At 62.6% G+C, this 27,287-nt stretch overlaps 2 protein-coding genes and 1 non-coding gene across 4 annotated transcripts; 1 reads left to right on the top strand and 2 right to left on the bottom strand.

The window, feature by feature from the left end:
* Positions 1-1,106: 1,106 nt before the first annotated feature.
* On the bottom strand, positions 1,107-15,036 carry DHX37 (DEAH-box helicase 37). The gene is made up of 26 exons (XM_036307417.1): positions 14,840-15,036; positions 13,040-13,206; positions 11,888-12,000; positions 11,458-11,809; positions 10,991-11,139; positions 10,647-10,739; positions 9,876-9,972; positions 9,677-9,790; positions 9,192-9,293; positions 8,901-9,015; positions 8,265-8,360; positions 8,076-8,158; positions 7,476-7,620; positions 6,881-6,957; positions 6,410-6,642; positions 5,906-6,124; positions 5,615-5,803; positions 4,917-5,041; positions 4,707-4,823; positions 3,951-4,123; positions 3,250-3,364; positions 2,758-2,895; positions 2,492-2,586; positions 2,344-2,417; positions 1,863-1,960; positions 1,107-1,700 (listed from the first exon to the last, which is right to left on the bottom strand). The coding sequence occupies exons 1-26, from the start codon at positions 14,943-14,945 to the stop codon at positions 1,615-1,617; spliced, it is 3,471 nt and encodes a 1,156-aa protein (XP_036163310.1). The 5' UTR covers positions 14,946-15,036; the 3' UTR covers positions 1,107-1,614.
* On the bottom strand, positions 13,808-13,941 carry LOC118655538. The gene has a single exon (XR_004967292.1).
* Positions 15,037-17,194: 2,158 nt separating the features above from the next.
* On the top strand, positions 17,195-27,091 carry LOC118655525 (BRI3 binding protein). Of its 2 annotated transcripts, XM_036307422.1 has the most exons (4): positions 17,195-17,544; positions 21,713-21,815; positions 25,527-25,613; positions 26,290-27,091. In XM_036307422.1, the coding sequence occupies exons 1-4, from the start codon at positions 17,338-17,340 to the stop codon at positions 26,712-26,714; spliced, it is 822 nt and encodes a 273-aa protein (XP_036163315.1). In that variant the 5' UTR covers positions 17,195-17,337; the 3' UTR covers positions 26,715-27,091. The 2 variants fall into 2 exon arrangements, with proteins under 2 accessions (XP_036163315.1, XP_036163316.1); XM_036307423.1 differs by lacking the exon at positions 25,527-25,613.
* Positions 27,092-27,287: the final 196 nt, after the last annotated feature.

Raw genomic sequence — 27,287 nt, 5'->3', positions numbered from 1 at the left:
GCCTGCTCACAGACGCCCGGATCCCTCCGCTAGGGCGGTGGGATGCAGTGGGTGGGGGAAGGGAGGGGGGAAGCTGCACTTCTAAACAAACATTCCTGGATATTCGAGTCAGGCGGTTAGGAAAACAGTGGGTTTCTAGGGAGGGTTTTGCAACTGGCCATCCATTCAGTGACCCTCGCGTGCCCGATGCCAGGGAGTGTGCACGCTCTGCGCACCTACTGTGTGCCCAGGCAGCGTTTAGGGAGCCTCGTGTCCCCCATACCCCAGGCCGTTCCTCAGCCTCCTGCCCTGGACACTGGCTTTCGGGAGGCTGACGCTAGGCAAGCGGTGCTAAGTGTTAGGGAGACTCATGACGGGCCGGGGCTGAAGGCGGAGGCGGTGTGTGGGGGCTGCCAGAGACACCCTCACCCTCAGGGCGCCTGCCCGGCTGCAGGAACAGAGGAAATGGCAGCTGCAAACCCCTGAGGTCGAGACGGGGGTGCGCTCTGCGTGGCAGGGACCGAATTGAGGCCGCAGGGGATTCCCTCTCCGACACTGGAGGGCGCGGCGCGCGAACAGGATGGAATGTGGGTTGCAGAGGCGCCCGCTGGCGGCCACGTGGAGAACCGGCGATGGGCCCCCAGGCTGGACCCCACCAGCCAGGGCCCCGCAGGCGGCGGCGGGGAGGGCGCGGGAATGGCCTGGGGAGGGAGGGGCAGTGACAGGACTCGCAGGCGGCGTGGGTGCTGGGGGAGCGGCCAGGGGAGACCTCGGTGGGGGCGCAATGGGGACAGCGGCCAGGCTCCGGGGCGGTGAACGGTTTGGAATATGGGACATGTCCCTGTGACCTGGCGCTTACACGGTGGCGTCCGCACACACTGATTGAGGAAAAGCACCCGGCGAAGGTGGGGGGAACCTGGCACCCAGGGGACCTCACCGACCGCAGGTGAGAGCACGTGTGGGGGGGAGGGGCACACCCAGACCACCCACATTCAGAGGCACTAGGACTGCTGGACTCCACGCCAAGATTAAAAATATATATATATATATATTTATTGATTTCAGAGAGGAAGGGAGAGAGAGAGAGACATCAATGATGAGAAAAAAATCATTGATCAGCTGCCTCCTGCACACCCCCTACTGGGGATCGAGCCTGCAACCCAGGCAGATGCCATGTGCTTTGACAGGGAATTGAACCGTGACCTGCTGGTTCATAGCTGGATGCTCAACCAGGAGCCAGGCCAGCTGGGCCATGCCACGATTTATTTCAGCAAGGCACTGATGGGCTGGCCATCGGGGGACGCCCCTCCTGGTGCCCCCTCTACAGGAGAGGGTGGGAGCCTGGGGGCCCTGCCCGCCATAGACACCCCCTGAGGAAGGACCTACAGTCGCCCCTGCTCTCAGCGGCTTCGCCCTCCCGCCCTGTGGCTCCACAGGCGCTAATGTAGCCCATGGAGCACCTTTAAAAAGGGGGTCAGGTTGGCGTCTGAGATAATCCCTCGCCCACCCCCTAATAAATACAGTCACCCCAGATCGGGCCAAGTCGCATGAGGGCCAGAGGGACCGTGTCTGATGGGCTGCTGCCGTCCCCCTGGGTCCCTAGACCAGTCCTCAGTCCTGCGGCCAGCCATCAGGTCAGCGGTCAGCCGTCGGGGGCCAGGCCTTCTCCACGTCCGCGTGCATGGCCTGCGGGAGCCACTCGCAGTACTCAGCCAGCAGGTCTGCAGGGCGGGGGGGATGGGGTCAGAGGGGAGGGCGGGGTCAGAGGGCTTTGTACCCCGCCACCCACTCCAGGCAGAGCCTCTCCAACCCTGGCTGCCCTGGCCACCCCCATCCCGTCCACTCTCAACCCCTTGGCCGGGGGCGCCTCTGGTCAAACTCACATCTGGGGTTTTTCCTCCACGCAGCCAGCAGGGCGTCGCGGTGGTCGGCTTTCTCGGCAACCAGGGCTCTAAGGAGACTCTCTGTCCTGGGCTGCAGCCTGCGGGCGGGACGTGGGGTGTGGGGCGTCATGCGGCCACAGGCTGGCCACCGCCCAGCCAGCCCTGCGCAGGAGGGTCCACACCTCATCCCCTCTCCGCCCCACCGCCCACCACTGGCGCCTGGGCTGCCTCTGACAGAGATGCAAGTGCTGGGGCCACGAGCCAAGAAAAGCTGGGCCACCAGGTGCTGGTCGAGGCGGGAGGACCTCCCCAGAGCCTGTGGAGGGGACAGTCCTGAGGTGCTGACTGTCTGGCCTCCAGAACCATGCAAATAGATTCCTGAGGACTGAAGCCGCTTGGTCGGTGGTATTTGTTACACTGGCCCAGGACACTAGTACCAGCTGCCGCCACCACCGGCCCAGGCGCCCAGGCAAGGCCGTACCTGGCCCACGTCTTCAGCATCGTGCTGGGGCTGGACAGCAAACAGGCCTGGTAGGAGGCCAGCCTGGGGAAGACCTGGGGAGACCGAGACCGTAGGGTCAGCGAGGGCCCGGCTCCCCTCCCGCCCACCACACAGGAGCGCGGCCTACCTGCCCTTCCAGCAGGAAGCGGGCGAAGTGCTTGTAGCGGTCCAGGCCCTCGGGGAAGTCCACCTGCACCGCGGGCAGCGGCCAGCCCACGCGATCTGGAGGGCAGGAGCGGGAGCGTAAGGGGCCGGGTGGAGCCCACGGCCGCCCTAGTCCCTCCCCCGGGCCCCGCCCACAAGAGGGACAGGCAGCCTGGGGAGACCCCCCCCCCAGACACAGGGCGTGAGACCGCAGGCGGGAGCCCCAGGCCACCAGGGAGTCGGACTCACAGAACACGCTGTCGCGGTGACAGAGCACCCGCCCCTTCTCAGGGCAGTAGGCGGGCGGCGGCTCCTCCAGCGGCTTGTTGAACTGGCAGTAGTTGGGCAGCAGCGCGGGGATCCACTGGATCTCCACGGCGGAGACGCCTGCCAGAGGGGGAGGGGCGGGGTGAAGGGCACCGCTGCTGGAGGGGCCGGAGCCATCTCCCCACCCAGGGCCCAGGACACGGCTCACAGAGCCACGGTGGGCTAGGCCAGGGCCAGCCACAGCTTTGCCATCTTTCTTCCTTTTTTAAAATTTATTTTATTGATGTCAGAGAGGAAGGGAGAGGGAGAAACATCAATGAGAGAGAATCATGGGTCGGCTGCCCCCTGCACGCCACCCCCCTACTGGGGACCAAACCTGCAACCCAGGCAGGTGCCCTGGACCGGAATTGAACCCGGGACCCTGCAGCCTGCAGCCGACACCCTATGCGCTGAGGGCGCCGCGGGGGCCGCTACCTTTCATGTACATCTTGGTCGTCTCCACAATCTCCTGGTAGACCACGAAGTCGGGCAGCTCCCTGAAGAGGACGGAGCTGGGGTGGATGAAGACGGGGTCGTCCAGGAGCGGCGTCTGCAGAGAGGGGATGCGTGGTGAGTCCAGGAGACCAGGAGTGGTGAACCCGGGGCGCACCCGTCCGAGGGACCGGGGCTCGGCCTGGAGCAGCCGCTGACGTGCACGGACACGCCACAGCCCGGGTGCCAGGAAAGGCCGTGTGTCCCGGGCTCCTTCTCGCAGGAGCCACTCGGAATGAGCAAAGCCGGAGACAGAGGTGGAGCCGGTGCGGAGACAGGAAATGGAGTGACTGGGGGCGGCGCAGGGTTCGTCGTGGGGCAACGAAAATGCCCTAAAGTGGACGGTGGTGACGGCTGCCTGGCTCCCGGAATCTACCGACCACCGAGCTGCACACGTCCCACGGGTGACCTGTCCGTCCTGTGACTTACACCTCAACGGAGCGGTCACGGAAGTGAAGTTGGGGTGAAGCCAAGGCCCAAAGGAAGATGAGACTCCACTGGACACGCCACCCTGATCCGTGCGGGGACGTGACCGAGGACGGGCCCACCCAGAGCCCGCGGCCCCGCCCCCCGTGTGCTGTCCACGCCCACAGGCCAGGCTGGTGTCGGGGTCTGACCCCCCTGCCCCCGCAGCGGGCGCCCACCTTGTAGGCGTTCCTCCACGTGTCGTCCAGCAGGTCCTCGCTCTGCACCCTGCGGGCCAGGTGGTCGCCCAGGCCGGCCGCCACGATCTGCCGCAGACAGGTCACCTGGCTTTCGGAGGGCGGCCGCATCTTGGGGTCCACGAAGAGCCCGGCGTCGGGGCACACGGCGTTGACTGGGGGGAGCCGGGTGTGAGGACGTGGGGCCTGGGGTGGCGTCGCCCCACACACTCAACGGGCGGCTCCCAGCTCCGCACCTCAGACCACAGCCCCTCCGCACCGCGGCCGCCCACCCCCCGCGTCCTCAGGACAGACCCCGCCCTCTGGGGGCAGAGTGGCCCGGACACGGTCCTGCCCGACGGCAGGGGCTGCACTGGACTTTCTGGAATGTTCCTCCCGCCTGGAAAGCAGTGGGATCCACTCCAACTGCCTGCTCACCCACAAGGGGGCGTCGAGCATGGGCCCCGGGAGCAGGGGACAGGGTGACAGAGGGGTGCCACCAAGGAAAGGGCGAGCCTGAGGCCCTGCAGGCAGACGGCCGAGGGCTCAGAGGCCCCAGAGGTGCCCAGGACGGGCTCTGGGGTCACGAGCTATGTGAGCGAGCAGGTGAGTGTGCCAGTAGGAACCGGTGGGTCACTGGGGAGCAACTGTACGTGGACGTCGTCGCTCAGGACGACTCTAAACAGGCAAAGGGCCGAGTTCCCTGCCGGGACTGAGCGTGATGGGACCCGGGAGCCCGGGGGGCGGGTGGGGCGGTACCTGCAGTGGTCAGCTGGCCCCGGAGACGCCGGATCTCCAGCATGGCCTTGTACCGCAGCCCGTGGGCCTCGCAGAACTGGGGCGAGCAGCCCGCATACTCGCAGGCCCCCACGGCGCCTGGGGGAGAGGGGCGCTCACTGGCTGTCCCCCGGCTGCCCCCTCCCCTCCCCTCTCCCCAGCTGCCCCCGCCCCGCCCCCTCAGGCACGCACCCAGCAGCACCATGAGGTCCCCGAGCTTGAGGGACGCCCCGCGCCCGGCCCAGGCCCTCTTCATCTGCGCCACGCGGGCCCGCTTGCCCTTGAGCGCGGCGAGCTTGTCGTCGCTGGCGGCCGGCCTGCAAACACAGCACGGCCCCGGGTACTGCCCTGGCCCAGGGCCGTGGGGACGGGGACAATGCCCAGGGGGTGGGAGGTGGCTGCTGACACGAGGAAGCCTAGGCCTCCTGCCCAAATTCATCTCTGGCAGCCGAGATAGAAAACGGGCATTTCCAGCCCAGCAGTTGCACATCTAAAGGTCAGTATAGAGACAACCCAGCCCTGGCCGGTGGCTCGCTGGGCTGGGCTGGTCCCGGGCACTGAAAGGTCGCCGGTTCGGTTCCGGTCAGGGCACAGGCTCGGGCTGCGGACTCGACCCCCAGTGTGGGGCCTGCAGGAGGCAGCTGATCCGCTTCCTTCTCACATGATGTTTCTCTCTCTCCCTTATGGTCCCAGGAGCCCTGCCCTGGCCTCGTGCGAGGGCTTCTGTTAACCCGGGCTCCACGGGGTCAGCACACGGGTGGGCCCAGAGGGGCGGAGGCTCTTGGACGAGGCCCCCCGACAGCCAGCTGCTCCCAGAGGCCGGGCTCCAGGCACCTCAGCCAAGGGCCCCGTCAGCCTGAGTGAGCCCCCCACGCCTGGCCCCGCCCCACCTGTCCAGCTCCTCGAACAGCTCCCGGACGGTCATGGCGGCCACGATGGTGATGGCGTAGGGCAGGCAGCCGTCGGGCTGGCTCAGCGCCAGCATCTTGGCGTAGCGGGGCGCCACGGGGAAGGTGGCCATGGTCCGGCCCAGCGCGGTGATGGGGCAGCTCAGGCGCGACCTCTGCAGCTGCTTCATCCTGGGGGACGCGGGGGACGCAGGGCCCACACAGGTCAGCTCGGGGGAGCCGAGGGGGGAGGGCTGAGCACGCGCGGGGTTGGGGCTCCCGGCTCTCCGCTACCTCTCCGTTTTCGGGGGCGCCTCCAGGGCCCCCAGCGCGACCAGCAGCTCCTCGGCGGCCAGCAGGGCCTCCATGGAGGGTGGCGTCGGGAAGGGGAAGTTGACGACCCTCTCGATGTTGAGCGCTTTCATCTGCAGGACCAAGTCCTCCACCGGCCGCCGGGTGATCTCGGGCGGCGGGAACGGCTCGAAGTCACCGAACACTGCGGAGGAGTAGAGCCTGCGAGACCAGGCCCGCTGCTCAGACGCAGGAAGACGGGGAGGCACCCCCCGGAACCCCGCCGGAACCCTGACTCGCCACAGGGCCCACCTGTTCCTGCCTCATTCAACTCAGCTGTAAAGTGGGCTGCGCAGCCACTGCTTCGCGGGGCGGGAGACTCTACTGACTGGTTGGTTGGTTGGTTATCGAGAGAGAGAGAGAGAGAGAGAGAGAGGACAGGAGGGAAACGGGACGTGGGACCGCCTTCTCCTGCTCCCGCGTGGGTGCGGGGCAGAGTGGGCGCACCTGTAGCAGTGCCCAGGCTCCGTCCGGCCGGCTCGGCCTGCCCGCTGGTCGGCGGAGGCCTGGGAGACCCAGGTGATCCGGAAGGAGGACACGCCGGTCACGCGGTCGTAATGCCGCTTCTTGACCTTCCCGCAGTCCACCACATACTTGATGCCCGGGATGGTGAGGGACGTCTCGGCCACGTTGGTGGCCACCACACACAGCCGGGTCCCCTCGGGGGGAGCTTGGAAGACCTAGGACGGCGGCAGGGGCAGCAGACAAACCCCCGAGTCAGGAAGGGATTCGCGGGGGGGCAGGCCGGGCGATGTCTCCCCCTGGCGAGGCCCCGCTGTGTAGCAGGAGATGAGGTGTCCAGCCGCCCCTTGCCCCGCCAGGAGGCCCCTGCGCCAAATCGGATAAGCCGCCCGCTCTGCCCCACCCCGTGCCTGTAGGGGGCCCCTGCCAGGCATCGCCCCAGCCCCGTCGGCTCACCTGAGCCTGCTTCTCTGGGGACAGCAGGGAGTAGAGCGGGAGCACGTGCAGAGGCAGCGAGGCGTCCGGCTGCTCACCTGCGGGAGGCAGAGGCCCGCTGGCACCAATGCCCAGGCAGGAGCCGGCCTCCCTGCCCGGCGCCCGGGCCTGCTCTGCCTGAGGCCCGTTGGCAGCCATACTGCTGGGCAGGGCTCAGCCCTTGGGGCTAGCACAGCGGGCAGAGGGGCCGGGCCTGGGTGGACGGAGGGCTGAGAGGCCCAAGGCTGCCCCTGGCCCCTGCCTGACCCAGATCGGGGGCCACCCGCACGCGGGAGGAACTGCTCCCCGGGAGAGCCTGGGAGGGGCCGCTGGGGGTGCCGCGGGCGGTGGCGCTGGGCCTGCATGCACACAGAGGCCCCAGCAGGCAGCTCTGGAGTTGGACACGCCTCCCTGGTGGCCCCGAGGCCAGGCAGTTTCAGGAGCTTGGGAAACAGCGGGGGACAGGGCAGCCGGAACCCCAGCTGCTCGGGAGTGGAAACCCGAGGGCCCGGCCCTGAGCCCTCCGGGGGAGGAGGGGCTGAGTGAAGGAGCTGGGTGCCCCCGGGTGGGGCCGCACCTCCGTCTGCCCCGCCGTCCCCCAGGTCCAGGTCCAGGTCGGAGTCCAGCGCCGCCTCCTCCTCGTCCATCTCCGCCTCCCGGTCCTCGTCCCCTTCGCCCGCCGGCAGCACCGAGTAGCTGTCCAGGCTGATCTGCGGCAGCGTCTGCGGGAAACGAGGCCTCAGGACCCCGGCCGCACCAGGCGCCGTGTGCAGACCCGTGTCGTGAGCGGGATAAACAAGCACCAGGCCCAGCCGGCCACCCACCAGCCACCCACCCCCTCTGGGCCTGTTTCCTCTCCTAGAACCTGGGGAGGCTCACAGGACGCTGCTGACACGCGTGAAGCACGGGCCCTGCCTGGCATGTCACATGCAGCAGGCGGGTTAGTGGTGACTCAGTAAGGACCCTACTGCCCAGGCGCTCAGGGCCGGCCTTCTGGAAGCTTCTCCGGGGAACACAGCCCGGAGACAAACCTAATGTGATGGTCATGAGGCTTCTGTCTCTTCCACCGATTTCTCTCCTCACAGCCATGGCGGGAGGGGGGAGTGGGGGGGGGGGAGGGACGTGGTGGCCACCAGGCCCCCCGGGCACTTCAGAGCCACAGCCGCCCTCCACCTACCGCCGCCTGGGCCTTCCTCGCCCGCGCCCGCGACTTCTTAAACTTCCTCGTTTCTTCCACCGAATCTCCCTGGTCCTCGTTCTCTGGAAGAGGCGGGAGGTGAGGGAGGGCGTGGCCCGTGGCTGGGCTGGGAGGGCAGGGAGGAGCCGCCTCGCCCCGGGAGCGGGCTGAGCGCCCAGCAGTGGTTACCTGGCGGCCGGCGCCGGACGTGCGGGAAGGCCCTCCGCAGCCGGCGACACAGCGCGTGCACCTCGGCCTGGCCCGTCAGGAACACCAGGATGCCGCCTGCAGGAAGGAGGAGGCCCCGTGACCCACTCTTCCAGGCGGGGAGCAGTGACGTCACCCCGACTGTGGGCCGAGCCCCGCTCTGAGCGAGCCAGGCGCAGTGGGAGACCAGGACTCACGGACGGGTGCCCGGCAGCCACCCCCAGGCCGAGGGCACGGGGACTGGGATTCCTCGGTCACCGTCCCCCCTGCCGTCGCCCATGAAAGTCACGCGAAATGCCCAGAACAGGCCAGTCCAGGCCACAGGAAGCGCCCACGTTAGGGAGATAACCGGACAAGCACCACGGGGCCTGGGGTCCACAGTGACGCTCAGGTGGGACCCCGTCCACCCGTCCTGTGGGGGCACCTGTGGGCCCTGCTTATCAGATGTGGCAGCAGCCACCCGCCAGTCACTGAGGCCGCACGATGCTTTGGGGGACTGGGCAGGGCAGGGGCTGCAAGCACTCTGGAACCAGCGAGGAAACTGAGGCCCCAGAGCCACTCGGGGAGGGCGAGCCCACAGGCCTGGAGGGAGTACCGGCCTGCGCGGGGAGCCCTCACCTGCGGGCAGCATGCGGTGGATCTTGCACACCTTCCGGAAGCACTCGCCGCTGTAGTCCTCGAGCGGCGTCCGCTTGTTAAAGTGGACGGTCACCGGGAACTGCCGGGACTCCACCTGCAGCGGACGGACGCCCGAGGGCCGAGCTTCAGCCGGCTCGGCCCTGCCTCCTCCTGGGCTTCCCCACCCCAGGTCTCCGTGTGGTGCCTGGGAACCTCCCCGCACACTCGCTGCCCAAGAGACAGGGCCCCGCCGCCCCGCCGCCCCGCCACCGAAGACCCTGGCGGCATCACCTTGACGACCGGGGGCGGCACGGGGAAGAGCCGCTGGTTCTGCGTGAAGTCCTCCACCCGCAGCGTGGCCGACATGATGAGCAGCTTCAGCGGCAGGTGCCTCTGCGAGCGACAGGCAGGGTGACCCGCGGGCACCAGGGCGGGGGAGACCTCGGACCCCGCCCCCTCCAGCCCTCAGCCTCAGCCCCAGCCCCGTTCTGGTTGCCAAAGGTCCCAGCAAAAGGGGGAGAAGTGACTGACAGCAGGACCCGCCCCTCCCAGGGTGGTAGTTCATGAAAGGGGGTTCTTAACTGCCTGAGGCTGGACCTGGGCTCCACGGGGGCTCCCACAGGGGCTGCGACACCCAGACCCATGGTTGGGGGGGAGGGGGAAGACAGTCACAGCCTCAGCCACAGCAGCCGGTGCAGACGGAGCCCCAGCCCCACAGCCCAGGGGGCCCCGGCCTTGGGACGAGGGGGCTCCCACCCCGCCCCCGCCCCGCACACCTTGGCCCGGAGAGACACGATGCGGGACAGGAGGCCGATGAGGATGTCCGTGTACACGCTGCGCTCGTGGGCCTCGTCGATGATCAGCACCTTGTACTTGCGCAGCAGGAAGTCCTGAGGGAGGCGGGCGTGAGGCGGCACCTGACCACGCCCCCTGCCCCCTCCGGGCCCTCTCGGGGGGGTCAGGGGAGCCACCGACCTTCTGGATTTCCTTGAGCAGCACGCCGTCCGTCATGAACTTGATCTTGGTCTCTTCCGTCACGTTCCCTTCGTAGCGGATCTGATAGGAGACGACCCTGCAGGGACAGTGTGGTGAGTCCCCCGAGGTACGGCGGGCGCTGCAGCCCCGGGGCCACGCCAAGGCGGGCGGCAGAGAGGCCTGGCCCCAGAGGGCAGAGCCCTCAACAAGGCACAGACACCCATCGGCTGCCCCCTGCTCGCCCCCCACTGGGGATGGAGCCCGCAGCCCGGGCATGTGCCTGACCGGGAATAGAACTGTGGCCTCCTGGTTCACAGGGGGATGCTCCACCCCTGAGCCACACAGGCCGGGTAAGGATCATAATTTCCACAACGGGCAGTTTACTTACTTAAGTTTTATTCAAATCAGACAATAAGAATCCAATATTTTGTTTGTCTGTTTGTTAACCTCACATGAGGATATTTTTCCATTGACTTTCGGAGACACATCAATTGGTTGCCTTCCATGCGGCCCGACCAGGGCGGGGCAGGGATGAGGTACATGCCCTTGACTGGAATTGAACCCGGGACCCTTCAGAAACCCGTCACCCTTCAGAAACCCGTCCCACATAGGAGACCCTGTGCTCAGACACAGAAGTGATGCCCCTCCCAGTGCCCTTGGGATGGAAGAGGGCCCGCGGGCCTGCAACACTGCTCAGCCTCCCGCACGGCTGACCCTGGGCAAGGCCAAGGGACCGGCCCCCACCCCCCACCCCTGAGGCCCAGCCCTCACCGTGGCGACAGGTTCATCTCCTTGGCCACTCGCTGGGACATAGCCACGGCGGCCACTCGGCGGGGCTCCGTGACGCCGATGATGCAGCCATCGCTGGGGGAGGGAGGACACTGAGCCGGGACTGACCTCCGCGCTTCACCCCGAGTCAGTCACTTCGCTGACGTGACAACCGTGGGAACGGGGTGCACGGACAGCCCCATCTCACAGCCAGGGGGACGGAGGCCCAGAGACGGTCAACAGCCCACCCAGAGCTACACAGCGGTGACCGGCAGGGCCAGGACTGATCCCCGGGAGCCCAGGCTCCTGGGGACTTTGGGGACATCTCCACCGTCACCGGGCCCCACCTGCTGTATCCGGCCTCGTAGAGAAACTGCGGCACCTGCGTGGTCTTCCCGCTGCCCGTCTCCCCGCACACGATGACAATGGGGTGCTCGGCCACCGCCTCCATGATCACTTGCTCTTCGGAGAGAATCGGGAGCCTCAGGCGCTCTTCCTGCAGAGGGAGGAGTCAGCCTGGGGGGCGTCCCCGCAGGTGGCAGAGGGGACAGGGGCTCTACTCCGACAAAGACTACGTAGGGCAACGTGGTCTCTATACAGGTGGGTGGCCCGGCCGGCGGGGCTCAGTGGCTGAGCGTCGACCTACGAACCAGGAAGTCACGGTTCAATTCCCAGTCAGGCCACAGGCCAGGGTTGTGGGTTCGATCCCCAGTGGGGGGCGTGCAGGAGGCAGCCAACCCATGATTCTCTCTGCCCCTGTCCGTACCCTTGAACCCTCACCACGCAGACTTATCACGAAAACCGGGGCACGAACCTGCATTTCCGGGGATCGGTGGACGGGGATGAAGACAGCGGGCTTCGCGGGGGCCCTGGGCAGGGAGGTGGCCGCAGCCGGAGGAGCTGGGGGACCGCTGGGCACCGAGCCCTCCCCCGCGTCTCCTGGTGGAGCAGGCGGCAGAGGCAGGGCCACCATCCCTGCACCCGCGTCCACCGGCTTGGCGTCCACCGGCTTGGCATCCACCGACTCGGCGTCCGGGGCCTCGTCCGGCTCCGAATCCACCGAGGACTCGGACTCCTCCTCTGACTCCTGGAGCCGGCGCTTGCGGTGGGCCCCGCTGAGGCTGCTGATCTTCTCCGGACCCTGGGCCGCGGCCTCGTCGGCCTTCCTGCCAGGAGAGCCGGGAATCAGACGCCCCAGCAGGACCCGCCACCGGGAGGGGCTGCCGCGGGGCCGGCCGACTCACCCTCGGGCGTGGTACATGCGGGCCCCGGTGCCCAGCTTGGACGTGGTGAAGTAGAGCCGCATCTCCGCCGCCGACACCTGCACCTCACTCAGTTTCTGTAGCATCTCGGCGCGCTGCAGGCGGACACGCGCGTCACCACGGGGAGGCGCCACGGCCCTCTTCCCAGGGAGGTGACGCTCCCCGTGAGGTCAGCGTGCCCGCAGCCTGTTCATTTATACGTAGTTATATATTGTTAACATGTTTCTTTACTGATTTTAGAGAGGAACGGGGGGGAAAAAAGAAAGAAGAGAGAGGAGGGGAGACAGAAACAGCGATGAAACATCGATCGGCTGCCTCCTGCACGCCCCCCACTGGGGATGGAGCCTGCAACCCGGGCACCCTGACCAGGAATCGAACTGTGACCTCCTGGTTCATAGGTCGATGCTCAACCACGGAGCCACGCCGGCCGGGCAATTTTTATATTTTAAAAAATTTATCTTTACTGTTGAATGTGTTACAGACGTCCCCCCTTTTAACCATCACTGCCCCCTCCGGCCCGCCCCTGGCCCTCCCCACACTATTGTCTGTGCCCATGGGGTCATCGCTTCCCCTCCGACCCCTCACCCCCACAGCCTTTTTAAACGGAAGGTCACATGGCAACTGCACTGTCTGCTCGTCAGCCGACAGATGCGTGTGCTGTGTCCTCCCTCCGGGGTCTGGGGCAACGAGACTCTCCCTGCGCCACTGTCACCGCAGCAAACACGCGGCTGTGCCCACTGGCTTCTTCCTCCCGGTTTTGGTCTTATCGTTCTTGAAATCATACGTATTTCCTATGTGCGTCTGTATGTACCTTTCACCATCGATAAAAGAGAAGAATGAGGTACAGAACAGCGGGCTGGGGGCGGGGGGGGGGAGTGCCATGCAGGGTTTTACAGGGACACACTCTCTGGGGAATTCGGTCAGTGCCGCTAAGGGGAGGCCCGTGTGGCCCCTGCTGGAGACACAGCTCCCTTGTGGTGACCCTGACAGAGAGTCAACTGTGAATTGGCGGAGCCTTGAGATCGGGGTTTCTCAGTCTCTCTGTACCTGGCATTATGGGACTGGGGACCCCCCCAGCCCCCCGTCTCTCTCCAGGCTGGAGGGCCCGGTTCAGACCCCATGGAGCGGGCGTACCTGGCTCTTTTTCTCCTTCTGTTCCAAGATTCTCTGCAGCGCTTTCCGCTCCTTCTTGGTCAGAGGCCTCTTCGCCTTCGGCAGCGGAGGGGCCTTCGTCTTCCTCTTCCTCTTCCCCGGCAGGACCAGGGCGTTGCTGGCATCGACGCCTTTCAACGTGTCCCGATCTGAGAAGACATGTTTGTGTGACCCACGGCCCCAGGGCCAGGGAGTTCAGATGCTGGCAGTACCCAGGGTTCCCCATTAACGCTGGTTTCCTCTGGGACCTCTCCCCCCCATGAACGCTCACACAGGACCGGGGGTGCGGGCCCAGCCGGTCCTGCATTCACTCAACTCATCCACCCAGCACGTGCCACGGGTCGGGCTCTGCTATGTGCCAGGGTGCCTCCATCCCAGTGTGGGGGTCGGGAGAGAGGAAACAGGATGAGTAACAGTGTGTCCCTCGCAACTGGGGCCTGCTCTCAGCGGGTCTGTGAGATCAAAGCTATTCTCATCATAATACTATGAGGTACCAAGTTGGTGCCATATCTACTTATTTATTTTTAAAAAGTATGTTTTTAATTGATTTCCGAGAGGAAAGAGGGGGAGAGAGAAACATCAATGACGATAGAGAATCATGGACCGGCTGCCTCCTGCACGACCTGCACTGGGGACCAAGCCCTCATCCAGGGCCTGTGCCCCAACTGGGAACCGAACTATGACCTCCTGGTTCATAGGTCAATGCTCAATCACGCCAGCCAGGGCCCTGCCCCCATTCTTTTTTTTTTAGAATGTTGGGTAGTGCGGTCAGCCCTGTGATATTCTCCAATAAGGGCTGCTCTCTCCAACCCTTTTTTTTTTTTTAGGAGGATTGTATCAGCGGAGTCTTACTTCATCAGACTCAGCCTTCTTAGTCCTCCAGACTGCCCCCATTTTTAAGCTTCATCTCCACGCAGCCATACTGGCCACCTTCAGGTCTTGACTCAATGCTCTCTCTCTCTCAACAAGCCTCCCCCATCCACTCTATGCAACGTCACAGCTCACCATCACCTCTCTGCATCATCTCCTCAGTACTTACGTCCACACCACATTCTGTATGTTTTACCTGTTTGTCTTTGCCAACCAGGAGCCGCTAACCTCACTAAGACAGGGATTTTTTATTTTTCTTAAGCCTCCTTTTTTTTTTTTTTTTTTTTGCCTCCTCTCCAGCATCTAGGAGTTCCTGGCACTTAGCAGGCGCTCCTACCAAATGGAGCGCCAGGCAGCCTGGAGCTGAGCAGGCAGGTCTGGGCTCAAAATACAAATCGAGGGCAAGGAGCTTGTAGAAACGAAGCCATCAGGACAAACGGACTTACTTTCTTGCCCAAATTCCCCTCCGCTGTTACATTAGGGGAGAGAAATCCCAGGTATTGTCCCAAACCCAGTTAAACAAGACTGTCACCCGGCCGGCGTGGCTCAATGGTTAGCGTGGACCAATGAACCAGGTCACCAGTTCGATTCCGGGCAGGGCACAGGCCCGGGTTGTGGGCTCGATCCCCAGCAGGGGGCGTGCAGGAGGCAGCCGGTGCGTGATTCTCATCATTGATGTTTCTCCCTCTCCCTCTCCCTTCCTCTCTCTGAAGTCAATACAAACACAGAAAAAACGTAGACTGTCACTGCGCCCCCTTCTCTGGATCATCTTAGAGGGGAGCTCTCTGGTCCCCCCACCCCCGGATGGCGGGGGCTGGGCGTCGTCGGGAGCCCTTCGGCTCCCATTGGCTTGCCCTGACCCCCAGGCCCGGGCCGGCCCCTCTCCCCAAACCCAGCCCCCGGACGCCTCACCCTCCAGTTCCAGCAGCACGGGCGGCGGCTCCGGGGGGCCCTTCGAGGGGCCGGGGGCCGCCTGCTGGCGCCCCTTGACGTTGTACCGCCGGTGCAGCTTCCCCATGGCGCCCCGATCCCGCTCAGCCCCGGCGCGGACAGCGGCAGCGCACCCCCAAGCCCAGCCCACGTGGGTTCCTGCACTACCGCTCCGGACGCAAAACTTCCGGACTGCGTTCTCGCGAGAACTGGAACTAACGGAACCTCCGAGGGGCGGGGCTGGAGGCGGGGCTGGGAGGGAAGGCGGGGCCTGGCTGGAGCCTGGGCGGGGCCAATTTCGAGGCGGTGCAGTTTAAACGCAGGCTGTTTTCGCTGGGTGTCCGCTGCGTCTCTTAGTCGGCATTTTCCTGTCAATATTCATTTGGCTTCTTGGGAATGTTTTGTCACCTTTCAGAACACAACCCTGCCCTCAGTACAAACGGATTCTCCCCTTTTTTTGTTGTTGCTCATTTGCATTTTCTGATATTCTTGTAGCAAACACACATTGGTTGTGTAGTAAAAAGGCACTATTTCCTTGACAGGAACAGAAGGAGTCAAAGGAGAAGGCATCTATTCGCTGTAAACTCTTTCATGACACACCACACCGTCTGCAGCGCACTCGGAAATAATAGTTTTCCTGAATCCTGTAATTATCTTGCAAACAGAACGGTAATACCGTGTCGCTTTTTTTTTTCTTTTCTGTTAAAAGCGTTAACCCATTAAAGGCAAACATTTAAATTATATCCTTACAAAAAACAAAAAAAAGGTGAAGACACCAGGAGTTATTTTAGACATTTAGAAAACAAAGTCATTTTTTAAAAAATATCTTTTAAATATATTTTTATTGAAGAAGAGAGATAGAAACATCACTGATGAGAGAGGATTATTGATTGGCTGCCTCCTGCATGCCCCCTACTGGGGATTGAGTCTGCCCCTGACCTGAGGTTATCTTCGGGAGAGTTAAAGAACGTTCTGTAAAGCAAGAAGGGATGAATCTCATAAACGTAATGCTAAACGAAGGAGGCCAATCAGGCGCGAGCCTCTATGCTGGGGTCCCATTCACATCAAGTTTAAAAACAGGCCACATGCACCCCTACATTTTGGAGGAGGTCCCAGCGAATGGCAAGGGCCGAAGGAGGCCTCCCGGGAAGCTGCGATGTCCCACTTCTCCAGTGCGCGCTGGTCGCCCGTGCGCCGCGTAGATCCACGGGGAGACACCGTATGATCCGCGTGTTTCCCTGTTTGTATGCTCAACTTCAACTAAAACGTGTACTTTTAAAAAAAAGGTCAAGTATACGGCCAATAAATATATGAAAACCTCGCTAGGGATCCAGAAAAATGTAAGCTGGGGAAGAAGATGCGATTTTTTACTCTGGTTTGGCAACAATTATGGTTTCTTTTTCCAGGGTGTCCACGCGTTTGGGCAAGAAGCCAGCGTAGGCGGCGCTGGTCCTTCCTGCTACTAAGTTTGGGGGTCCAGGTCCAGAGGACTTGGGGCCCTTCCTTTTCCGGTTCCCCCGCCAACCTCTGGGTGGTCATCTCTGGACGACAGAGGCCTGGATCCTTTCATTCGAGGGCTGCACGGTGCTTGTCTCATCCTCCGGCTCCTTCCTCCTGTCCTGGCTGGACTTTTCTAAAAAGAACTTTCTCTGAGATGCAGTTCGCTCAGGTCGGGCAAGAGGGGTCCCCGACGCCTTCCCTTTCCTTAAATCGTTCAGAATGAAGGCAACAGCGGCGCCCTGGCCCTGGGCGCCGGCGGCCTCGGTGGAGGATGTAATATGTGCATTTCTTGTCTTCCAACCCCTCGCAGTCATTTATCCTTGTTGAGGCTGTTTTAAGTTTTCCAGGCATGGATTGCTTTTTACAGAAAAGTTCAAAATTATTTTTTAAAATAAAAATAGCCCTAACGAGTTTGGCTCAGTGGATAGAGCGTCGACCTGCAGACTGAAGGGTCCCGGGTTCCGTTCCCTGTCAGGGCACAGGCCCGGGTTGCATTGCGGGCTTGATCCCCAGTGGGGGGCGTGCAGGAGGCAGCCGATCCATGATGCTCTCATCATTGATGTTTCTCTCTCTCTTTCCCTCTCCCTTCCTCTCTGAAATCAATAAAAATATATTAAAAAAAAAAAAAAAAAAAAAAGGTTGAAACCCTACCAGGTCAGGGAGGCCTTCCAGGGGGTGGGGGGAGGGGAGACACAGCGACCTCAAACCTGTCCTGCAGGCTCCCGCCAGGTGGGGGGGGGGAGGGGGGAGGGGGGGGAGGGGGACCCGCGTCCGGGGCGGGGCCAGCTGTGGGCCGGGCGGTGGCGCCTTTGCGCGCGGGGCGGGGCCGGTGGCGCAGCAGCGGCGGCGGCGGGCACAGGCGGCGCGCGGTTCCCCAGCGCGCGGTCCCCCTGCGCGCCTACGCGGTCCCCGCCGGAGTCGCCGCGTCCCTCGGTGCGGGCCTCCCCCCTCCTCCCGACCCGCATCCCTCCGGCCCCGGGATGGGCGCGCGCGCCTCGGGCTGGCCCCGGGCCCGGGCCGGGCTGCTGCTCCTGCTGCCGCTGCTGCTCGCGCTGCTGGCTCCGGGCGCGCAGGGGGCGCGGGGCCGCGGCGGCGCCGAGAAGAACAGCCACCGCCGCACCGTCAACACCTTCTGGCAGAGCGTCACCAGCCTGGTCGGCGAGGACAACGTGCGCGCCGCTCAGAAGGTGGGCGCTGGGCCGGTGCCCGCAGTCACCTTCCCGGCCGCGCGCACCTGGCGCCTGGGCCGTGCGCGGCCTCCGGGGCGTGGGGAGACGGGCACCGGGGACGGGGGCGCCCGGGATGGGGGTGCTTAGCCTGCGCCCAACCTGCCCGGCCAGTGTCAGGGCTGGCGGCGCGTGTGTGTGAGCGCAGGGCCTCGGGGCTCCCTCTACTCTGCGCCCCACTTCTCCTTGGACCTTGCCCCCCAGGGCGCCGCGGCGGGCCGGGGCCTCCAGGCTGCGCTGACGCCGCCCGCGCCTCATTCATTCATTCTCCGCGTTTGAATGAGCACCTACTATGAGCCAGGCACCGCGCTGGCTGCCCAGGGGGCGCCCTGCCCGCCCGCGTCCGCTCCCCAGCGACCCCAGATTTCTTCTGGCCTCGCGCCCACTTCCTCTGGGGCCCTCCTCTGTCTGATTTGAAGATATTTATGCTTTTATTTTTTAAAAAACCCACAAAACTTTTACTTTACAAGAAAAGAAAGGGAGCGATGCGGGCTGTCCCGCTGCTGCGGCAACTGTAACCCTCCTGCGCGCCCGCTGTGCGGCGGGCCTCTCGCTGGGGGCGTTTGGTTCACCACTTCGGAGGGGTCCGAGGACCTGCACCCCCTTGGGAGGGTGTCGAGCGCGCAGGAGGCGGCCAGGGTGGCTCCCCGCTCCCTGCTGGGCCCTCGGAGCTGGGTGGTTCGGGCCGCCATTGGGGCAGAAGTTCACCAGCGACTCCCCAGAAGGAGGAAGTGGAGGGGACCCTGGCGCGTGGTGATGTGGTTACCTGAGCACAGCCTCGCGCTAGTTCTGGGCTTTGGGAATCCCGAGAAGTTTGGGTTCACGTTGGGGCTCCCCCACTTCCAGACCGGGGGACCTTTGGCTCAGTCCCTTTATCCTGTTCAGTGGGGCCAGTGTGTCCTTGTGAGTTGGTGACTGTGAGGGGCCGGTACTTTCCCTGCCCGGAGTCATGGCTGCGTTCCCATCGGCCACTGGTAGTTCTCTCCCCGCCAGGGCGCCCGCAGCGGTGCTGAGCTGGGCTGGGAGCACCTGCGGGGCTAAAGTGCCTGAGATGGAGGGGAGAGGGACATTAAAACCCAAATGCAGCAGGCTCATGTTTTACACATTATCGTTTTATTGATTTCTGAGAAAGGGGGAGAGAGAGAGAGAGAAACATCAGTGATGACAGAATCACGGATCTGCTGGCTGCCTCCTGCATGCCCCCCGCTGGGGATCGAGTTGCCACCTGGGCATGCGCCCTGACTGGGAATCAAACTATGACCTCCTGGTTCATGGGTTGATGCTCAACCACTGAGCCACGCCGTCTGGGCCAGGTTAATGTTTGAGAGGATGCTTTTGTGTGGCCTGAGAATGATGTTCTAAATGTCCACATGGCCCTTGGCAGAAAAAAGCCCCCCCCCCACCCCCCCGCCCAGGCTTAGGACAGTCCTAGGAGGTAGGTACTGTTACTGTGTCCGTTTTGCAGATGGCCAGATGGGGAACCTGAGGTTAGGGTGGTGAAGTGACTGGCTTTAGGCGAGGCCGAGTGGCAGGACCGGGACTTGAACCCAGGTCTCCTGCCCCATGACCCTTCCCGGTTTCTCCAATCTGGGACGCTTCTAGAATGTGGCTGACTCGACTTATTTTGATTTCCTGCTGAGTGGAGCGCGACGCCCCAGGCTCGGGCTGGCGGGAGACGGTGTGTTAACCTCCAGGAGAGGGACACGGGGTTGCATTTGGCTGCAGCTGGAGCGTCCGGGCGCCCGGGCTTCCTAATTCGAGCCAGAGCTGCATGGGCGGTTTGCGAAGTTTGCGGGTGGTTTTCTAATCGGGGACGCGTCTCAAGTAAACCCGTGACCTACTGGTTGGGTGCCGGGGCCGTGCTGACCCACAGACATGGCGTGGACCCCCAGCTCTGCTGCTCACCAGCTCCGCGACCTTGGGCCTGTCGCTTGACCTCTCTGGGTCTCATGTGTGCCCAGGAGATAAAGTGGGGTCCTGCCTGGAGGAGGGGGCACGCGTTGGGTCTGGGCAGGTGGCTTGGCAGGGAAGGGAAGTTCTGGGACAAGGTTGGCGGCAAGGTTCCCAGGCGGCTGCACGGAGAGGTCTGGATCTTGGGGAGCACGGGGGGGGGGGTGTGGGGGGGATCCAGCTGCACCTGTGTGGCAGGAACATGTGAATGTGGTGGGCACAGCGAAGCCAAGAGCTGGTGGTGTTTTTTCAGTTTATTCATGTTTTTATTTTTAAAGAGTCTATAGGTAGATAGCTCCACCCTCAGTGGTGTTCTGTTTGTCTTGCGTGTGTATGCTGTTCCCCACCTTCTTTTTCTTTTGTTTTCTCATCCTCACCCGAGGATATTTTCCCATTGATTTTTAGGGAGAGACTGAAAGAAACATGGATGTGAGAGAAACACATTGACTGGTTGCCTCCTGCACAGCCCCGGCCAGGGCCTGGGCTGGGGAGGAGCCTGCAGCCGAGGTACATGCCCTTGACTGGAATCGAACCCTGGCCCGTGGGTCCGCAGGCCGACGCTCTATCCAGTGAGCCACACTGGCCGGGGCTGTTTTTATTTTTAAAGAGATCCCGCCCCTTGCCGGTTTTTGGTTTGTTTTGCACTGTGCGCGCTGTTCTGCACCTTCCTTTTCCATTAAAATTTGGAGATCGGACCGTCTCAGTACCTGGAGCAAATTATTCTAAGGCTGCCCCATCGTTTCACCCCCCCGCCCCCAACGGTGGGTGCGTTATCAGCTTCCTGTCTTTGCCACTTAAGCAAGGCTACAGGAAAGGCCTTCATAGGTTTGTCGGGGTTTTTTTCTGGTTTTTTTGGGGGGAGTGTGTGTGTGCACTTAGACATTTTCATCTGTAAGTTGTTAGAAATAGAATTGCTGCCCAAAGGGCCTGCTCTGTGCATTTTTACATTTGTAATTGGATTATAATTGGTGCCCTTTCCTGCAGGGTAAGCACGTGAATTGTCCTCCTCCCCCCACCCCCCTACCCCCAAACCCCATGTGATAACCACTCCGCTGGCTTCTGACCACGTACAGTGGTTCTGCCTGCTGTGTCCTCTGTACGCAGTCTCTTTGCTGGTGGTGTTTTCTTGCTAAACAGTTCTCTTTTTTTTTTTACCTTCCCATTTTTAAAAATATGTTTTTGTTGCTTTTAGAGAAAAAGGAAGGAAAAGGGAGAGAGAGAGAAACATCGATGTGAGAGAGAAACATCGATCGGTTGCCTCTCGTACGCACCTTGACCGGGAATCCAACTGTGACCTCTTGGTTCATAGGTCGATGCTCAACCGCTGAGCCACCCTGGCCGGGCAGGCGAGCGTTTTAAATGCTAAGCCAGTTCCCGGGGAGGCGTTTACCGGCCCACCTGAGCCAAAGGGTCCCCTTGCCCGGAACAGCACACACTGGGGGCAGCCTAGGTGTCCGCCAGTAGGGCCTTGGTGAGCCTGCAGGTGTGCGTAACCGATTTAGAAACCACGAAGCAGCCTGGCCAGCGTGGCTCAGTGGTTGAGCGTCAGCCCATGAACCGGGAGGTCGCTGGTTCCATTCCCTGTCGGGGCTCCCAGGCTCGATCCCCAATGTGGGGTGTGCAGGAGGCAGCCCATCCACCTCCCGCTGATGTCTCTGTCTCTCCGGCTAGCCCTCACGCCAAAGGGTCCCGGGTTCGATTCCTGTCAGGGGCACAGGCGTGGGTTGCAGATTCCTTCCCTGCCCTGGCTGGTGTGCCTGCAGGAGCAACCTGTGGGTGTGTCTCTCTCATGTTGATGTCTCTCTCCCCCCCCCTCTCTCTCTCTCTCTCTCTCTCCTCTTCCCTCCCTTCCACTCTCTCTAAAAATCAATGGGAAAATGTCCTCAGGTGAAGACGAACAACAACAAACTCATAAAAAAGGGACATCAGGCCGGGGACAGCAGAGCCCTGGTGGCTCCCGCCTCCCGTGGGCCCCGTGGGGTGTGCAGGAGGGAGGTGGCACTCCATTTCGCTCAGTTCGTGGCCCACGACAGCCGGTCCCGGCTCGCCAGTCCTCTGGCCGCTGGTGGCCGTGGTGACCCCTGGCTCTGTTTCCCGCTGACGGCAAACGGTGAGCTCGCTGGGCCGGGATGATGGTGGCCGTGGCCGGGGTGGTAACCACCTTCTCTCGTGTCCGCAGCTGCTGACCAGGCTGACCGAGAAGTTCGTGCACGGCGTGGACGTGTTTCTGGAAACGCTGTGGAAGGTGTGGATAGAGCTCTTGGATGTCCTTGGCCTGGACGGTAGGTGTAGGGGGGGTGGGCGGTGTGCCCTCGAGGCGCCGTTCTGCCTCTTCTATTCCGGTGGGCCTCCCGGCGTGACTGGTCCCCTCCGTGGGCGGATGGGGCGCACCTTGCGGGGTTGGGGGGGGGTGGGGGGCAGTGAGGATGGGGATGAGCACCGGCTGTGATAGCAGCTTCCGCAGACGGTCCCTCGGAGCCGAGGTTCCGTTGCCATTTAGGATAAGGTGCCCGGGAGGGGCCGTGCCTGCGTGTCTGCCCCGGGCCCGCTGCGCGGAGCAGGCGTGGGTTCTCTGGGGTCCGCATCAAACTGCTCCCGCCCAGGGCCTTCCGGTCAAGGGCACGGACCTCGGTTGCAGGCTCCTCCCTGGCCCGGGCCCTCCATTGAGCTTCTCTCTGCCGTTCCCTCTCCCACTCTCCCTACAAACCAATGGAAAACATCCTCGGGTGAGGATTGAAACACAACAAAAAGAACTGCTCCGGTCTCTCAGTCAGAAGGGGTTTAATCCAGAGAGCGGGCGCTCGCGGAGTCACCGGTGACGTGACGCTGACCCGCACACGGCCCCCCGGTTCTGCCCTGGGAACCGGGAAGCTGCACACGCCGGGGCCAGGCCGCCGCCTCTGTGTGGGGGTCCGGGACCGCCCAAGACTCGCAGGACCAGCTCGGCGTCGTGGCCTCGGCCGCGGCGGATGCGGGCAGAAGGACGTGACCCAGGTCAGCCAGGGGGACAGTGCGTGAGACGAAGTCCCGAGGAGACCGGCCCTGGCGTCCAGCTCCCAGAGCCTCTCCCGGGGGAGGCACACGGGACACGCTCAGGTCCCCGGCACGGAGCTGGGACGACATGTGTGCAGCGTGGCGTCTGTCCGGAAAACCCCTTGGAGACCCAGCGCCCGGGGTGTTTGTGGGGGCCGGTCACCTAGGCACCCTCTGCCTGGCAGGCACCCAAGTCCCAGTCTCCCCGAAGGAAAGCTGGGTGTCAGCGTAAACCAGCGGGTTTGTGCAAACAGTCCAGGCCCGGGAGAAAGGAGGGACCCCTTTTTCCAGTCCCGCACCCCCAAGCGATGACCTCGATTCCCCCCAACGCTGACCGGTGCCCCACATGTTTAGCTCAGTTCTGACACCACCTGCCTGGAGGCAGCCTCGGATCCCACAGGTCAAGGGCTCAGTCCCACGAGACTTCCGGGGGCACTTGGATGTGACGCGGTTCTCCTGGGGCTGTGAGCTCCCGGGGGGGGGGGGGGGATGGGGTTCAGCGTCCGCCTCCCTTCTGGTCTCGGCCTCCACACCTTCCGGGAGTCCCCGTAGGTGTCTCCTGCAGGCGTGATCGCCCAGCCCTTTGCCTGCTTGGTCTTTTCCATCTTTGGGTCTCTGGTGTGTGACACTTCCTCCAGGGAGTCCATCCTGATTACCCCATGTAAAGGGACATTGTCTGTTCTCACACCACCCCTTCTTTCTCTTTAAGGCATTTGTCTGCTGTAACCTCCTGTGTGTGTGTGGGGGGGGGTTACCCCTCTGGAATCTCAGCTTCTGTGAGGGGGGTCTTGCCCATCTCCTCCAGGCCGTACACCTGCCCCCAACTCTGCCCCAGCACTAAGGGGCCCAGTGCTAATAAGTGTTGGAGCCCGACCGGCCTGGCTCAGTGGTTGAGGGTCGACCTATGAACCAGGAGGTCACGGTTAGATTCTCGGTCAGGGCACAGGCCCGGGTTGCGGGCTCGATCCCCAGTGTGGGGCTTGCAAGAGGCAGCCGATCCATGATTCTCTCTCATCACTGATGTTTCTATCTCTTTCCCTTCTCTCTCTCCCTTCATCTGTCTCTAAAAAAAGAAAAAAAATAATAATAAAAAAACATATTTCAAAAAATATAAAAATAGAGCTGCCATCGCCCAGCGATCCCACTTCTGGGAATATAGCTCATGGAAATGAAAAAACTTCGTATAAGAGACACCTGCTCCCCCACGCCCATAGCAGGATTCTCTTCCGTAGCCGAGACAGGAAAACAGCCTAGGTGTTTGGTGAACGGATGAGCAGGTGCGGCACTCATGCAACCGAGTGTTATCCGGCCACAGAAGCGAAGGCAGTTCTGCCGTTGTTGACAAAATGGATGGACCCTGAGGGGATGATGCTGAGATGAGCCCGACGGGGAAAGACAAATACGCTGTGGTCGCCCTTATACATGGCCTCTAACAGCAACCCACGCCCGTGGGAAAGGAGATCAGATCGCTGGTGGCCGGAGGCAGGTGGGGAGAAGGGGAGTTGGATGGAGGTGGTCAAAAGGTGCCCATTCCAGCTCTAGATAAACACGTGCAAGGGACGTCGTGTTCGACATGATGGCTGTCGCAATCACTGCTGGCGGGCACTTGGGGGAGTAGTTAAGAGAGCGCTAGCCCGGCCGGCGTGGCTCCGTGGTTGAGCGACGACTTACGAACCAGGAGGTCACGGTTGGATTCCTGATCAGGGCACAGGCCCGGGTTGCGGGCTTGTTCCGTATGAGGGCGCGTGCAGGAGGCAGCCGATCTGTGATTCTCTCTCATCATTGATGTTTCTATCTCTTTCTCCCTCTCCAGTCCTCTCTGAAATCATAAAAAAATCCTATATCATAAAAGGGCAGTATGCAAATTGACCCTAATGGGAACGGCTGGTGTCTATGAGGTGCACTGACCACCAGGGGGCAGACGCTCAACACAGCTAGAGCCAGCTCATGGCTGGACAGCGCAGCGGCGGTGGCGGGAGCCTCTCCCACGCCCTACAGCAGCAGGGCCACGGATATCTGACTAACCATAGGGAGCGGGCCTAAGCCGTCAGTCGGACATCCCCTGAGGGGTCGAGAGGGCTCAGGCCGGGCTGAGGGACCCCACCTCCCCCAGTGCATGAATTTTTGTGCACCGGGCCTCTAGTATATTAAGAAGAGAGAGACCTACGACACAAAATGTATTTCCTTTTTTGTATCCATCTGAGATGATGGACGTGCACGAAACTTACCGTGGTGCTCATGTCACCGTATATGTAGGTCGTGATGACGTGCACCTTCAGTTTTTTGTGTTTTTCTTTAAATATATTTTATTGATTTTTTACAGAGAGGAAGGGAGAGGGATAGAGAGTTAGAAACATTGATGAGAGAGAAACATGGATCAGCTGCCTCCTGCACACCCCCTACTGGGGATGTGCCCGCAACCAAAGTACATGCCCTTGGCTGGAATCGAACCTGGGACCTTTGAGTCTGTAGGCTGACGCGCTATCCACTGAGCCACACCGGTCGGGGCTGCACCTTCAGTTTGCAGTGTTGATGCCATGCCTGTCTCAGTAAGAGGAGAGGCGGGAGGGGCATGCTGAGGTATGACTCGTGCATGTTTCCATGGTTCGGTAAAAACCTGTACGTGGCTGGCGCGAGGGAGCAGGGTACGGCCGAGCGGGAGCATCGCGAGCCGGTGTCGGCAGACGCGTTTCCCTCGCCGCTCTCTTCGCCTTTCTGTTTGAAAATGCCCCTGAGTCGGGCACGCAGAGGATGAGCTGCCGCGTTTCCTCCACGCGTGCGAGGGGCCTCCGTGTGGGGGTGCCAGTCACGGGTAGGCTTGGCTGCGAGTCAGGAGCCCCCACACAGCAGCAGCCGAAATGAGTCGGAAGCTGACTTCTCTTGTGGGAAAGGTCGCAGGTAGGTGGGGAGGCAGCGCCAGGTCCTCGGGACCCAGCCCCTTCCGTCTTTTTGCTCCCCAGTCGGTGACTTTTCTCCCTTCATGGCCCAAGACAGCTGCTCCCAGTCCTACTATCGCATCCAATGCCCAGCAGGCAGAAGAGCCAGAGGTAAAGGGCACATTGCTGCTACTTTTAGGAGAAAAACACACGCACACACACACACACACACACACACACGCCCTTTGGTCGTGTAGCTCTAAGGGGGAGCCTGGGAAATGCCTTCGTCCTAGGCAGCCGTGTGTCCAGCCTGCAGCCGGGCATTTGCTGCTGCGAGAGACGAGACGGGCCCTGGCCGGTGTGGCTCAGTGGATAGAGTGTCGGCCTGCGGACCCAAGGGTCCCGGGTTCGATTCCGGTCAAGGGCACGTACCTGGGTTGCAGGCTCCTCCCCGGCTCAGGCCCTGGTCGGGGCACATGCAGGAGGCAACCTATCGATGTGCTTCCCTCTCACATCCATGTTTCTCTCTGTCTCTCCCTCTCTCTCCCACTCTCTCTAAAATCAATGGAAAAACATCCTCACGTGAGGATGAACAACAAAAAAACAGACGAGGAGGGAGGACCCTGAGGGCCAGTGTGCCGGCCCCGCCCTGCTGTGACAGGCGTGTTGAACCCAGGGAAGGGCAGGCCCTCTCCCCCCAGAGGAGGTTCCTGAGGCAGCTTCGTGCCCCGGGCTGTGGCCGAGGCCCGGCAGGTGCGCTGAGCTGCCCCCGCCTAGCCCGTCCCCGAAACGCCCGCCTCCGACACCCGGTAACCGGCCGCTGCCCCCTTCTCGCTCTGTCCCGCAGTCTCCAACATGTCGCAGTACCTGAGCCCCGCCTCGGTGGCCAGCAGCCCCGCCCGCGCCCTGGTCCTGGTCGGCCTCCTGATGCTGGCCTACTGGTTCCTGTCGCTGACCTTGGGCTTCACCTTCAGCGTCCTGCACCTGCTGTTCGGCCGCTTCTTCTGGATGGTGCGCGTGGTGCTGTTCTCCATGGCCTGCGTGTACATCCTGCACAAGTACGAGGGCGAGCCCGAGGGCGCCGCGCTGCCGCTGTGCTTCGTGGTGGCCGTCTACTTCATGACGGGGCCCATGGGCGCCTGCTGGCGCGGCCCCCCCGGCGGCCCTGGCCTGGAGGAGAGGCTGGAGCAGCTGGACTCCCAGGTGCGGATGCTCAACGTCCGCCTCAACCGCGTGCTCGAGAGCCTGGACGGCGGCCCCGCCAGCAAGTGACAACCAGCCGCCCGGCCGGGGCCCGCGGCGCCCGCGCCCTCGCTCCGCAGGCAGCAGAGGAGGAGGAAGAGGAGGCCAGCCAACCCCAAACTGTCTCAATAAAGGTGCCTGAGCCCGCGGGGGGCGCTCTGTGAGGGTGTTTTGGGCCGCGGGCAGACTCTCGGGGTGCCTGCCGGGGTGGTCCGCGGGACAGAGAGGTATTTTTTAAACAGAGGACGGACCCTGTCAGCTGTACAGTCACAGACGTGTGTCCCCGTAGAGCTACCCGTGGATCTCCCCCCTCCCCCCCCAAGCCCTTAGAGAACATCTTTTGTAAGGTGGTTGTTTTTTTTTAAAAAAAATAAAGGCAGATGCGAGTCCCGTTCCTTAACACTTGACGTGGAGGGGGCAGAACGTGCTCATTCGACGTGTCAGGAAAGGGACGGACGCGGGGGTTCCCCGGGCGGCAGCTCACGTTCCTGGGAGTTGAGCTCCGGCCAACACTGTTTTGGGTGGATGTTGACCGAATCGATCCACGTTGTCGCCTCTGAATGTGGACGGTTGGGCTCGAGGCTAGGACACGGACACGTCTCC

The sequence above is a fragment of the Myotis myotis genome, unplaced genomic scaffold (genome assembly GCF_014108235.1).
Source record: "Myotis myotis isolate mMyoMyo1 unplaced genomic scaffold, mMyoMyo1.p scaffold_m19_p_47, whole genome shotgun sequence".
NCBI classification, from domain to species: Eukaryota; Metazoa; Chordata; class Mammalia; order Chiroptera; family Vespertilionidae; genus Myotis; species Myotis myotis.
The sequence above is the reverse complement of the archived record's forward strand: the minus strand, read 5'-3'. Positions and strand labels throughout refer to the sequence as shown.